This window comes from Pristiophorus japonicus, chromosome 5, assembly GCF_044704955.1.
Source record: "Pristiophorus japonicus isolate sPriJap1 chromosome 5, sPriJap1.hap1, whole genome shotgun sequence".
In the NCBI taxonomy this organism is placed as follows: domain Eukaryota; kingdom Metazoa; phylum Chordata; class Chondrichthyes; family Pristiophoridae; genus Pristiophorus; species Pristiophorus japonicus.
In genome coordinates, this window is record NC_091981.1 from 177231487 (window position 1) to 177244428 (window position 12942).

Consider the following 12942-nt stretch of genomic DNA (forward strand, 5'->3'; position numbering starts at 1 on the left):
TTGCATTCAAATGAGTTTTTAAAATAGTAAATATTTTAATGAAGCACTTAAAAATATACAAAAATCAACATTTAATCACTGTACATTCTTTAAACATCACTAATGGATGATCAGCTGTACTGAATATGGTTATCAGTGTTTTTTTTTTCATTTTCAATGACTAAGATTGTCAGTTGGAAATGAATTTTGCTGACAGCTTGCAAGTTGTATATAAAATATTTTTATCCTTTTCCCCAGCCTTAGTATTTCTTCTGAAAGGGCCAATGTCTTGGTCGTTCAGCTGGATTTTTTTACAGCTTGAATCTTCAGTTCTGGGCAGCTGGACGAAAGTGCAAGTTCCTGGTCTATCTTCTGCTGCTGTTTCTTCAGTAACATCCTCCCACCGGTGAAGCCCAGTATCCCTCCACTGACTGCAGCTGCGACGCCTGCCACTTTGAAGCCTGCCAGGAGACCAATAGGCCCTCCCATTACCCCACCAATGAGAGCACCTGCCACAGGCAACATTGCAAGTTTATATTTAGCAGCCTGAAAAATCAATGAAAAACAGGTTTAACAAAGACACAAACCAGATTGTCAGTTACTGTGTGATTTCTTGCTGTCTTAAGAGCTGGTACTAATCCATCAGTGTAAAGTCTTTCTTTAGTGCAGCTGTTTTATGGATGATTACTATGTACAGAGCAGTGCTAGTTGGTTTCACTGCACGAGACCATCACAATACAGATTGATTTTTTTTTGACAAGCAGTGTGTCACTTCTCCCTTATTTTCTTAATTGCTGGTTCCCTCAACATTAGAGAGCCCAGATCAATCAGTTGGGTTAATTCAGAGTATTGCTGGCAGGCAGAGTGCCATTGATTACTCAGCAGGCAAAGATCCCTACCTGGGCCAGGTTCTTGGTTCCCTCTTCAACATTCTCAGCAGCAGTACTGACATGGTCTTCAATGCTGTCAATCTTCTCCTGTTGGGTCTAGATGCAAAGGAATTATGTGCTAGCTTCCCAGCTGGGAAGCAGCAGTCAACCACTACACACAATTATAATTCCTATAATCAGAGTTTGCTGCATCTTTCATCTGCTCGTCAATGCATCTACAATTTAACAGTAACTCCTCTACCACTTCCCTCGTAGACTGTTCACATAGTTTGCCAAGTGTTTAAATATTTATCAATACTAAATGTGTCTTTAAATGATTATAGATTGGTGCTATTTTAACCCACAGGGCCAGCAGTTCTAATTCATAACCAAAAAAATCATTATGAATCCTTTATTAAAGATCTTGAAGTGTTCATTTCTTTAATAATTGGGAAGGCAGAATGAATATTGCCCAATCTGCTTGAGGTAAAAACATGATATGGGGAAGATGTAATGGTCACACCTTGGAGTTCCTGATCTCAGCTGTGCCTCCCTGTGGAGGCAGGGAGGTCGAGGTCCAGGCCCCCCTACGGCACTGACAAGCTGAAGGACCGTAGAGGGGAGGAAGAAAACTGTCAACCACTTGAGAAGTAAATTTCAATATTTAAATCGTCACACATTCTGCAAATTTAGTTCAAAAACACATTTCTGGCATAGCCTGGAACTAGCATAAATATATACATCTGGTCTTTCAAACTTCTCACCATACGCTGTCAGTGACATATCTCAAGTGCGCAATCATTAGATAATTGGTAGAGGTTCACGCCACCATAAACATTCTCTTTCGATTTGTTTTACATATACCAATGGATCCTTTGAAACAACATGGAAAGGGGTACAGGGATTTTTAGTTACAAATAATTAATGCCCTTCCCTTAAAGGGGAAGCATATTCCTAAATGCTGTAAAAATATCTACTGCTGTCGGTCTGTCATTCCTTATTACCCTGCTTTGATTCAACTGCTGGTTTCAAGAACTCGGGCAGCAAATGTTTTGTGACAAACTCAAACGTTGCTTCTAGCTAACACAAAATAAGTTAATAAGTTGTAGGTAAGTGCGGATATTTTGTTTTTCTAAAAATTTAAGCTTATGGGGCCACATTCCCGGTGGCTTTGTGCCTGTGTGTGCTTACTAGTGGTCAATTCAATGCTCAATTAGCTGATCTAGTCAACAAAAGGGCTAGTTTTGCTAAAACATGAATCTTCATATGTAATGACTTGAGCTGGAAAGTATGCAAGATTGGCTGGGAAGAGAGTTGGGCTCAGCTATGATGTGTCCCCCTCCCCGAGTCAAATAACATGCCACTTTTCCTGCTTGAAGAATCTTCACATAGGAGTGGTACCAAAGGGCTACTGCCACCCATTAAATCAGTGAGTCAGTTTAGGAGAAAATGGGGTGAGGGTATATCAAAGAGGTGATGTAATAGAATGTATTTTTGAAGGACACAGTTATTGTCTGATTTATTCTCTAAGGGGACCCAATCAGGTCATGTGATAATGGAGAGCCATGAAGTTTCTCTGGAATGTGTAACTGGAACTGCCCAGCCCAAGATCTGACTGACTGCAAAGTATAATTCAATCCATTCTGACTTGAGGCCAGAGGGTATAGATCTCCACCAACCCAGCAAAAGCCCCTTACCCCCACCCTAGATGGGGCATTGTGTGTGGGGTATGAAGTGAATAGTGAGTGTCGTGACTTCTGGATTTCATCCACTCCAATGATGTCCCTTGTAGCATACACGCCGAGCTTTCTGAGAAATCAGGTGTGGGTGTAAAGGGGGTTGGAAGAACGTAATACATCTTCCCTCCCCCCCCCCCCCCCCCCCGTTCCCTTTCTCTCCCCCCCCGCCCCCGCTTGCTTGCTCTGTACCCACTTTTACATATATCTCTCTCTCTCCCTCCCCCTTTCTCGATTCTTCTCTCCTCCTCTACCCCCCTCCCCCCTCTTTTCTCCTCTACCCCCCTCCCCCCTCTTTTCTCCTCTTCCGCCATCCTCCCTGCCGCTCGGAGGAACAACGTAGTCAATTGCAGGGCCCCACTTCCGGTTGCGGGGGAGGTGGAGTCCAGGGGACACCGGCACAGAAATACAGAAAAAGGATAGTACAAATAGTCACACTGATTTTTGAAATTCTCTGAGGGGGAGGTTCTTGCACTATTTTGTTTCAAGATGGTGCGAGCAGTTCCAAGTGATTAATTTTCCTTCCCAAATGCCCTTGCTGAGATCAGAAATGTGATTGGACTTTAAAAAATTTTTTTACCAATGTGCTGCACCTGGCATTAATACATCACTTATCCTCTCAATTGGTGCATGGTTTTAGGAAACCAGCTAATACAGAGAAATCAAATTTTCGTGAGACAACATACCTTTGACTACTTGCTAGTATTATCTTGGGTCATAGAAAAAGGGTCTTTTCTAGTCGATTTGTATTAAAACATTCAGTTCTGCACATTTTCTAAGAGTTAAATTATTGCTGCTCTGGTTAAATGTTACATGCTTCTTTATGGATCCATGTCAACACCTTTAAAACTACATTAAAGTACAAAATTTAGCATTTGTAATGTCTGATACAAGTCTAAAGGCTACTATGATTCTAGCTCATTTCTCAGTACTGCTGTACCAATATAAAGACAACATTTGAAAAGGCAATCTACAGAATGTTTATGATACCAACTTCTTGACAAACAATCTCTAATGTATTCCTAAAATGCACAAAAAGATTCGTACAAATTAATCACTACAAACACAAAGTTGTTATGGTAACTTACCGAGGCAATTCTCTTTAATCAAAACAGGGGCCAATAGTTTTGTGCAATATACCATTGCCCTTTTCTCACAACTACATAACTTTAAAACCCACTGTTTTATCATTCTGCAGTAATGGGCTACTGCTGTTTGTGTCTATATAAAACAGATTTCTATAAAATAACACCTCAAATTCATTTGCTTTTTTGCATGGTCACATTTTGTATCCTTCAGAATCTTCACAAACCAAATATAGCTCCATACTCTTGTGGACTTCAAATGCTGCATCTCTACTTCAAAGGAGAAGGATCATGGTTTACATGAATTTACTAGGTGCATATTTAATAAAGTTGTAAATGCAATATTACTATCCAAAGTTCCCATATTTTAGACTCAAAATATGGGCTAAAATAAATCAGCAGTAAAGGTTCCAACTTAGACTGGTAGAATTCATAAGAGGAATTGCTTGTACAGATAGTAATTACCATTTGGGGGAAGGGGTGAGATGGAGTAACAAGGAAATTAAAAGCAGAAGAGGTAGAGCTACCACAGAATCATAGAAGTTTACAGCACGGAAGGAGGCCATTTCGGCCCATCATGTCCGCGCCAGCCTAATCCCATTTTCTAGCTCTAGGTCCATAACCTGCACTTCAAGTGCACATCCAAGTACTTTTTAAATGTGGTGAGGGTTTCTGCCTCTACCACCCTTTCAGGCAATGAGTTCCAGATCCCCACAACACTCTGCATGAAGAAATTTCCCCTCAACTCCCCTCTAAACCTTCTGCCAAGTACTTTAAATTTATGTCCCCTGGTTGTTGACCCCTCTGCTAAGGGCCAATATCTAGATCCCTCATAATTTTATACACCTCAATGAGGTCTCCCCTCAGCCTCCCTTGTTCCAAGGAAAACAAACCCAGCCTATCCAATCTGTCCTTATAGCTAAGATTCTCCACTCTCGGCAACATCCTTGTAAATCTCCTCTGTACCCTCTCTAGTGCAATCATGTCCTACCTGTAATGAAGCAAGCAGTGGAAGAAAACAGAAGGAAGAGGGGAAATTACAACACAAATATGTTTGTGAGTAGTGATTAAATAGTTATGCCTGAAGAACAGTTGTGGTTGTACAGCTCACAAATGCTGACACTGGGTCCTGAACTCCACAGATGTATGGTCATGTTTAATTTGGCAATGGGGACATTACAAATTACAACTGGTGTTAAATCTAATTTCTCCAGAACCAGATGTTAAACTATGGTGCCGCTTGTGCGTCAAAATAAAATAATTTTTTTAGTTCCTACAAATGAAATTCTGTATTTAACCATAAATTATTATTGCAAGCCCCAAACCTATGGCAGCCATGAACTAAAGATACAGCTTTTCCTTCATTCCAGTAAACAAGTAATTGGAAGATAAATACTTACATGAAGCAGCTGAGAAAATCCATTTACCAATTTGCTAAGATCAATTAAATTCTGAAAAATAAATACGTACATTAACATTACAAACTACTGCTTGTACAGATAATAATTACCATTGGGGGGAGGGGAGAGATGGGGTCACAAGGAAATTAAAAGCAGAAGAGGTAGAGCTACCATGAGGCAAGCAGTGGAGAAAACATAGAAGAGGGGTTTGGAAGAAAATCAGTTCGATACAAATATCCAAAAGTGCCTGTAGTAATCCTCACTATTTGCCAACATAATTTATATAGAGATAAAGGAAATTAAATACTCTTAGTATTTACATTATCGGAGCATGCACACTCCATATAATAAGCTATATAAACTTTTGAAGTATTTAAGAATTAGAGACTAAACACAGATGATACCAAAAAGAGAAAACACAAAGCAAAACTGATGTGTTACAAAAAATTTAAAATAATAAGTCAGGTTTTGTCTGTCCTAGAGTTGGGCCGGAGGCTGGGAGCATGTGGTCCGGACTGAATGAGAGTTGTACCGACCAATGTACGATCAGGGCCCGCCTGACCTCGTAACCAATCAGGACAGGGAGCGATGGCGTGAATTTTTAAAGTTTCATTGACGCTGCATCTGCTCCAAAGAGGAGACGGCGGTGGAGCAAATGGGCTTGGGCATGGGGGCGGATCCGGGAGGAGTGAGCAGCGGGTGAGAGCGAAACAGAGAGGGAGGGTGGGAGAAAGAGAGGGAGGGTGGGAGAAGGAGAGGGAAAGGGAGGGTGGGTGGGAGAGGGAGAGTGAACAGCCAGTTGTCATGGTGCATATAGGTACCAACGATACAGGTAAAAAAACAGGATGAGGTCCTACGAGACAAATTTAGGGAGCTAGGAGCTGAATTAAAAAGTAGGACCTCAAAAGTAGTAATCTCAGAATTACTACCAGTGCCACGTGCTAGTCAGAGTAGGAATCGCAGGATAGCCCAGATGAATACGTGGCTTGAGGAGTGGTGCAAGAGAGAGGGATTCAAATTCCAGGAACATTGGAACCAGTTCTGGGGCAGGTGGGACCAGTATAAACCGGACGGTCTGCACCTCGGCAGGACCGGAACCAATGTCCTAGGGGGAGTGTTTGCTAGTGCTGTTGGGGAGGAGTTAAACTAACATGGCAGGGGGTGGGAACCTATGCAGGGAGACAGAGGGAAATAAAATGGAGGCAGAAGCAAAAGATAGAAAGGAGAATAGTAAAAGTGGAGGGCAGAGAAACCCAACACAAAAAACAAAAAGGGCCACATTACAGCAAAATTCTAAAGGGGCAAAGTGTGTTAAAAAGACAAGTATGAAGGCTCTGTGCCTCAATGCGAGGAGTATTCGGAATAAGGTGGACGAATTAACTGTGCAGACAGCAGTTAACGGATATGATATCATTGGCATCACGGAGACATGGCTCCAGGGTGAACAAGGCTGGGAACTCAACATCCAGGGGTATTCAACATTTAGGAAGGATAGGCAGAGAGGAAAAGGAGGCGGGATGGCGTTGCTGGTTAAAGAGGAAATTAATGCAATAGTAAGAAGGGACATTAGCCTGGATGATGTGGAATCGGTATGGGTGGAGCTGCAGAATACCAAAGGGCAGAAAACGTTAGTGGGAGTTGTGTACAGACCACCAAACAGTAGTAGTGAGGTTGGGGACAGCATCAAACAAGAAATAAGGGATGTGTGCAATAAAGGTACAGCAGTTATCATGGGCGACTTTAATCTACATATTGATTGGGCTAACCTAACTGGTAGCAATGCGGTGGAGGAGGATTTCTTGGAGTGTATTAGGGTTGGTTTTCTATACCAATATGTCGAGGAACCAACCAGAGAGCTGGCCATCCTAGGCTGGGTGATGTGTAATGAGAAGGGACTAATTAGCAATCTTGTTGTGCGAGGCCCCTTGGGGAAGAGTGACCATAATATGGTAGAATTCTTTATTAAGATGGAGAGTGACACAGTTAATTCAGAAACAAGGGTCCTGAACTTAAGGAAAGGTAACTTCGATGGTATGAGGCGTGAATTGGTTAGAATAGACTGGCAAAGGATACTTAAAGGGTTGACGGTGGATAAGCAATGGCAAACGTTTAAAGATCACATGGATGAACTCCAGTAATTGTACATCCCTGTCTGGAGTAAAAATAAAAGGTGGCTTAACCATGGCTAACAAGGGAAATTAAGGATGGTGTTAAAGCCAAGGAAGAGGCATATAAATTGGCTAGAGAAAGCAACAAACCTGAGGACTGGGAGAAATTTAGAATTCAACAGAGGAGGACTAAGGGTTTAATTAAGAAGGGGAAAATAGAGTACGAGAGGAAGCTTGCAGAAAACATAAAAACTGACTGCAAAAGCTTCTATAGATATGTGAAGAGAAAAAAATTAATGAAGACAAACGTAGGTCCCTTGCAGTCGGATTCAGGTGAATTTATAATGGGGAACAAAGAAATGGCAGACCAATTGAACAAATATTTGGTTCTATCTTCATGAAGGAAGACACAAATAACCTTCCAAATGTACTAGGGGACAGTGGGTCTAGTGAGAAGGAGGAACTGAAGGATATCCTTATTAGGCGGGAAATTGTGTTAGGGAAATTGATGGGATTGAAGGCCGATAAATCCCCGGGGCCTGATAGTCTGCATCCCAGAGTACTTAAGGAAGTGGCCCTCGAAATAGCAGCGCATTTGGAAAGCAGTGACAGGATCGGACCGAGTCAGCATGGATTTATGAAAGGGAAATCATGCTTGTCGAATCTTCTGGAATTTTTTGAGGATGTAACTAGCAGAGTGGACAAGGGAGAACCAGTGGATGTGGTGTATTTGGACTTTCAAAAGGCTTTTGGCAAGGTCTCACACAAGAGATTGGTGTGCAAAATTAAAGCACATGGTATTGGGGGTAATGTACTGACGTGGATAGAGAACTGGTTGGCAGTCAGGAAGCAGAGAGTCAGGATAAACGGGTCCTTTTCAGAATGGCAGGCAGTGACTAGTGGAGTGCCGCAGGACTCAGTGCTAGGACCCCAGCTCTTTACAATATACATTAACTATTTAGATGAAGGAATTAAGTGCAATATCTCCAAGTTTGCAGATGACACTAAGCTGGGTGGCGGTGTGAGCTGTGAGGAGGACGCTAAGAGGCTGCAGGGTGACTTGGACAGGTTAGGTGAGTGGGCAAATGCATGGCAGATGCAGTATAATGTGGATAAATGTCAGGTTATCCATTTTGGGGGCAAAAACACAATGGCAGAATATTATCTGAATGGCAGCAGATTAGGAAAAGGGGAGGTTCAACGAGACCTGGGTGTCATGGTTCATCAGTCACTGAAAGTGGGCATGCAGGTACAACAGGCGGTGAAGGCGGCAAATGGTATGTTGGCCTTCATAGCTAGGGGATTTGAGTATAGGAGCAGGGAGGTCTTACTGCAGTTGTACAGGGCCTTAGTGAGGCCTCACCTGGAATATTGTGTTCCGTTTTGGTCTCCTAATCTGAGGAAGGACGTTCTTGCTATTGAGGGAGTGCAGCGAAGGTTCACCAGACTGATTCCAGGGATGGCTGGACTGTCATATGAGGAGAGACTGGATCAACTAGTCCTTTTTTCACTGGAGTTTAGAAGGATGAGAGGGGATCTCATAGAAACGTATAAGATTCTGACGGGACTGGACAGCTTAGATGCGGGAAGAATGTTCCCGATGTTGGGGAAGTCCAGAACCAGGAGACATAGTCTTAGGATAAGGAGTAGGCCATTTAGGACTGAGATGAGGAGAAACTTCTTCACTCAGAGAGTTGTTAACCTATGGACTGCCCTGCCGCAGAGAGTTGTTGATGCCAGTTCATTGGATATATTCAAGAGGGAGTTAGATATGGCCTTTTCGGCTAAGGGGATCAAGGTGTATGGAGAGAAAGCAGGAAAGGGGTACTGAGGGAATGATCAGCCATGATCTTATTGAATGGCGGTTCAGGCTCGAAGGGCTGAATGGCCTACTCCTGCACCTATTTTCTATGTTTCTATGAGATGGAGAGAGAGGGTGGGAGATGGAGAGAGAGAGAGAGAGAGAGGGTGGGAGATGGAGAGAGAGAGAGAGAGAGAGAGAGAGGGTGGGAGATGGAGAGAGAGAGAGAGAGAGAGAGGGTGGGAGATGGAGAGAGAGAGAGAGGGTGGGAGATGGAGAGAAAGAGAGAGAGGGTGGGAGATGGAGAGAAAGAGAGAGAGGGTGGGAGATGGAGAGAGAGCGAGGTGGGAGAGAGAGAGAGCGAGGGTGGGAGAGAGAGAGAGAGGGTGGGAGAGAGAGAGAGAGAAAGAGGGGTGGGAGGGAGGGAGAGAGAGAGGGGTGGGAGGGAGAGAGAGAGGGGTGGGAGGGAGAGAGAGAGGGGTGGGAGGGAGAGAGAGAGGGGTGGGAGGGAGAGAGAGAGGGGTGGGAGGGAGAGAGAGAGGGGTGGGAGGGAGAGAGAGAGGGGTGGGAGGGAGAGAGAGAGGGGTGGGAGGGAGAGAGAGAGGGGTGGGAGGGAGAGAGAGAGGGGTGGGAGGGAGAGAGAGAGGGGTGGGAAGGAGAGAGAGGGGTGGGAGGGAGAGAGAGAGGGGTGGGAGGGAGAGAGAGAGGGGTGGGAGGGAGAGAGAGAGGGGTGGGAGGGAGAGAGAGGGATGGGAGAGAGAGAGAGGGGGTGGGAGGGAGAGAGGGGGTGGGAGGGAGAGAGAGAGAGTGGGAGGGAGAGAGAGAGAGTGGGAGGGAGAGAGAGAGGGTGGGAGAGGGAGAGAGTGAGGGAGAGAGTGAGGGAGAGGGAGAGGGTGAGAGAGAGGGAGTTAGAGGGAGTGTGGGAGGGAGTTAGAGGGAGGGTGGGAGAGAGTTAGAGGGAGGGTGGGAGAGAGTTAGAGGGAGGGTGGGAGGGAGTTAGAGGGAGGGTGGGAGAGAGTTAGAGGGAGGGTGGGAGAGAGTTAGAGGGAGGGTGGGAGAGAGTTAGAGGGAGGGTGGGAGAGAGTTAGAGGGCGGGTGGGAGAGAGTTAGAGGGAGGGTGGGAGAGAGTTAGAGGGAGGGTGGGAGAGAGTTAGAGGGAGGGTGGGAGGGAATTAGAGGGAGGGTGGGAGGGAATTAGAGGGAGGGTGGGAGGGAGTTAGAGGGAGGGTGGGAGGGAGTTAGAGGGAGGAGGGGAGGGGAAGGGAGGGAAGGAGAGAGGAGAGGGAGGGAGGACATCAGCATTGATTCTATAGATGAAGATGATGATAAGTCTAAACAAGTATTGTTGCAATAAAGATACTAATTTGACCACAAATGTTTTGCGAGTTTCTGCTAGTTACAATTTTCCATCGTTATTGTCTTAAAGTTAAGAGATTATGACTTGCCTCTTCCAGCTTCTCCCATGATTCAGCTGCATCTTGATCCAGTGGAATCTGTGGCAGTGGCATGTTCAGCTGAACCAGATGTTGGGACAACAACGAGTCAGAGTCTTGGGAACTCATAAATGTTCCTACAGCAATAAAAGCTATTCAGAGCCAGGACTGTACAATTTCTAGTCACACAAATTCAGTCTAAAAATCTTAGATGTTTAAATATCACCTACTGCCTCATTTGCAGGCAATTCCTATTTAAAAAAATCCCTTTTCCTGGAACTTTATATTGAGATTTTTATTTGAGCATCGGATCCCATTGGTTTCTTAGAATTCTGTAAATGATTTCACACAAATAAATATGCTTTAAATGAATTTAATTGCACTGCAGTAAAAAGATCCTTGGGTACAAGAGATCACCTCTTGGCTGATTGGTCATTTATAAAACTGGCGAGTCTGTCAAATCAAAGAAAGTTGTGGACATAAATCTTTAAAAGTGTGTGAGGGGCTATATGAGGGTAAATTTAGCAATCTAAACAGAAATGTCAAGGCAATAGAGCAATGCAGTGAATTAGGCGAAGATAAGCAGTGTGTGACAAGAAGGGACAGAGGACTAGAATTTCCTATCAGGCTGCCAGCACCCGATCACCACCCAAAAGACCGCTAAGACTAGGAAGAGTATCGCCGGCGAAAACTTCCCCCCAAAAAATTTTTAAATCCGCCAAGCAAAAAACATAGGCCTTGCACCCCTATTCTGGGCGAAAAAGTGCAATTTAGCGTCGATTGGGCGGTTCGTAAACAAAATGGGCGAAAAATGTAAAAAAATCAATAAAAATTTACCCCGAGGCTGTGGGTTGAGCTTAATACCAGAAAAACAATAAAAATAATTTTTCGAAAAACATCAACTAGAAAAAAAAATCAAAAAAACATTCCCAAGACACTTTGGCCCCAAGTTTCCACACGCGGTGAAAAAGGCGCACCTCAGAGCTGGGCGCCTGTTTTTCGCGCCGGAAAAAAAGTGCGATATTCTCGAGCGCCTTGGAGCTTGGCGCGGCGCACAGGGGGCGGAGCCTACCACTTGCGCCGATTTTGTAAGTAGGAGGGGGTGGGTACAATTGAAATGAGGTTTTTGGTGCCGGCAACCCTGCGCGTGCGCGTTGGAGCGTTGGCGCACGCGCAGTCTGAAGTAAACATTGGCACTCGCCCATTTTTAAAAGTGCTGCAGAAAAAGTGAAGATTTGTTTCTTGGACCCCTGCAAAGACTTGTATTTTAATTTTCTTGACATTTCTGTGTGTGAGGGAGTGCTTTTAGCAGCACTGCTGAATAAGTCACCTGCTGAAATCAGTGAGTTCAGCTTTTCACTGCTAAACTTGCAGAACCGGTGCCTGCAAATTAAGGACTGTGTGTTTGGAGAAATAAAAGTGCCAATTCAACTTTGCAATGGATCAAACCATTGCATAATATGTGGTGTTGACAAAGCAGCACCCATTCTGCAAATTTAAATATAAAACTGTCGATGTGGCTGCCTCTCCCTGTCCAAATGGCCTCAGTCCCCCTCACAGCTCGAAGGCTGCTGCTGTATCTTTGGCTGCCGGCCAGCCACTGACGCCGCCCCTAAAGCGTGGCCGAATAGCCTCAAGAGCCTTAATGAGCTGCGTGTGTCCTGTGTTCATTCTTCGGCTCCCGGCCAGCCACTGACGCCGCTGCAATCCCATGGCCGAATGGCCTCAAGTCCGTCCGGGTGCTGCATCTTCGCGGGAAATGAAAGCCTGCCTCAAGCACCGCAGCTCAGCTCGAAGGCTGCTTGCTGCCTGCCGCTGCCGTCGAGACACTGACGCCACACCCCTGCCTCAAGCACTGCAGCTCAGCTCGAAAGCTGCTTGCTGCCGCTGCCGTCGAGACACTGACGCCACACCGCTGCCTGAAAGGCCTGCCTGAAGCACTTTCACACAGGTAGAAACATGGTTTATTTAATCTTTTCTTTGCTTATAAATTTTTATTCAGGTTGGATTTATTTGTATAATATTTGTATAAGTATAACTAAGGATTGTAGAATTTAATGACTTCCCTTCACCCCCCCCTCCCCCCCCACCTCGTTCCCGACGCTTAATTTGTAACCTGCGCCTGATTTTTTAATGTGTAGACAAGGTTTTTTCAGTTCTACAAAAATCTTCACTTGCTCCATTCTAAGTTAGTTTGGAGTACGTTTTCACTGTGGAAACTTTCAAATCAGGTGTCAGTGGCTGGACACGCCCCCTTTTGAAAAGAAAATTCTGTTCCAAAGTGAAACTGTTCTACCTGACTAGAACTGCAGAAAACTAAATGTGGAGAATTCCGATTTCTAAGATATTCGTTTCTACACCAGTTGCTCCTAAAAATCAGGAGCAAATCATGTGGAAACTTGGGGCCATAAAAACTAAATCACAACACATTTTTAAAATAATTAGTAAAAAACCAATTACTAATCTTTTTCTTGAAGAGTTACTCACCTACCACCCAGCTCCACTGATCCTCATGGGCGTTTTTTAAAAAC

The 12942-nt window shown here is 44.4% G+C and overlaps 1 protein-coding gene across 2 annotated transcripts in view; it reads right to left on the bottom strand.

The window, feature by feature from the left end:
* Positions 1-11: 11 nt before the first annotated feature.
* stx17 (syntaxin 17) overlaps positions 12-12942 on the bottom strand; it is a 156515-nt gene continuing 143584 nt past the window's right edge. For both annotated transcript variants that reach the window (XM_070881121.1, XM_070881122.1), the window contains 4 exons: positions 10424-10548; positions 5070-5120; positions 879-965; positions 12-525 (listed from right to left, as the gene is read on the bottom strand). In XM_070881121.1, coding sequence (XP_070737222.1) covers positions 277-525; positions 879-965; positions 5070-5120; positions 10424-10548 — 512 coding nt within the window. In that variant the 3' untranslated portion in view covers positions 12-276. The remainder of the gene's footprint in view (positions 526-878; positions 966-5069; positions 5121-10423; positions 10549-12942) is intronic.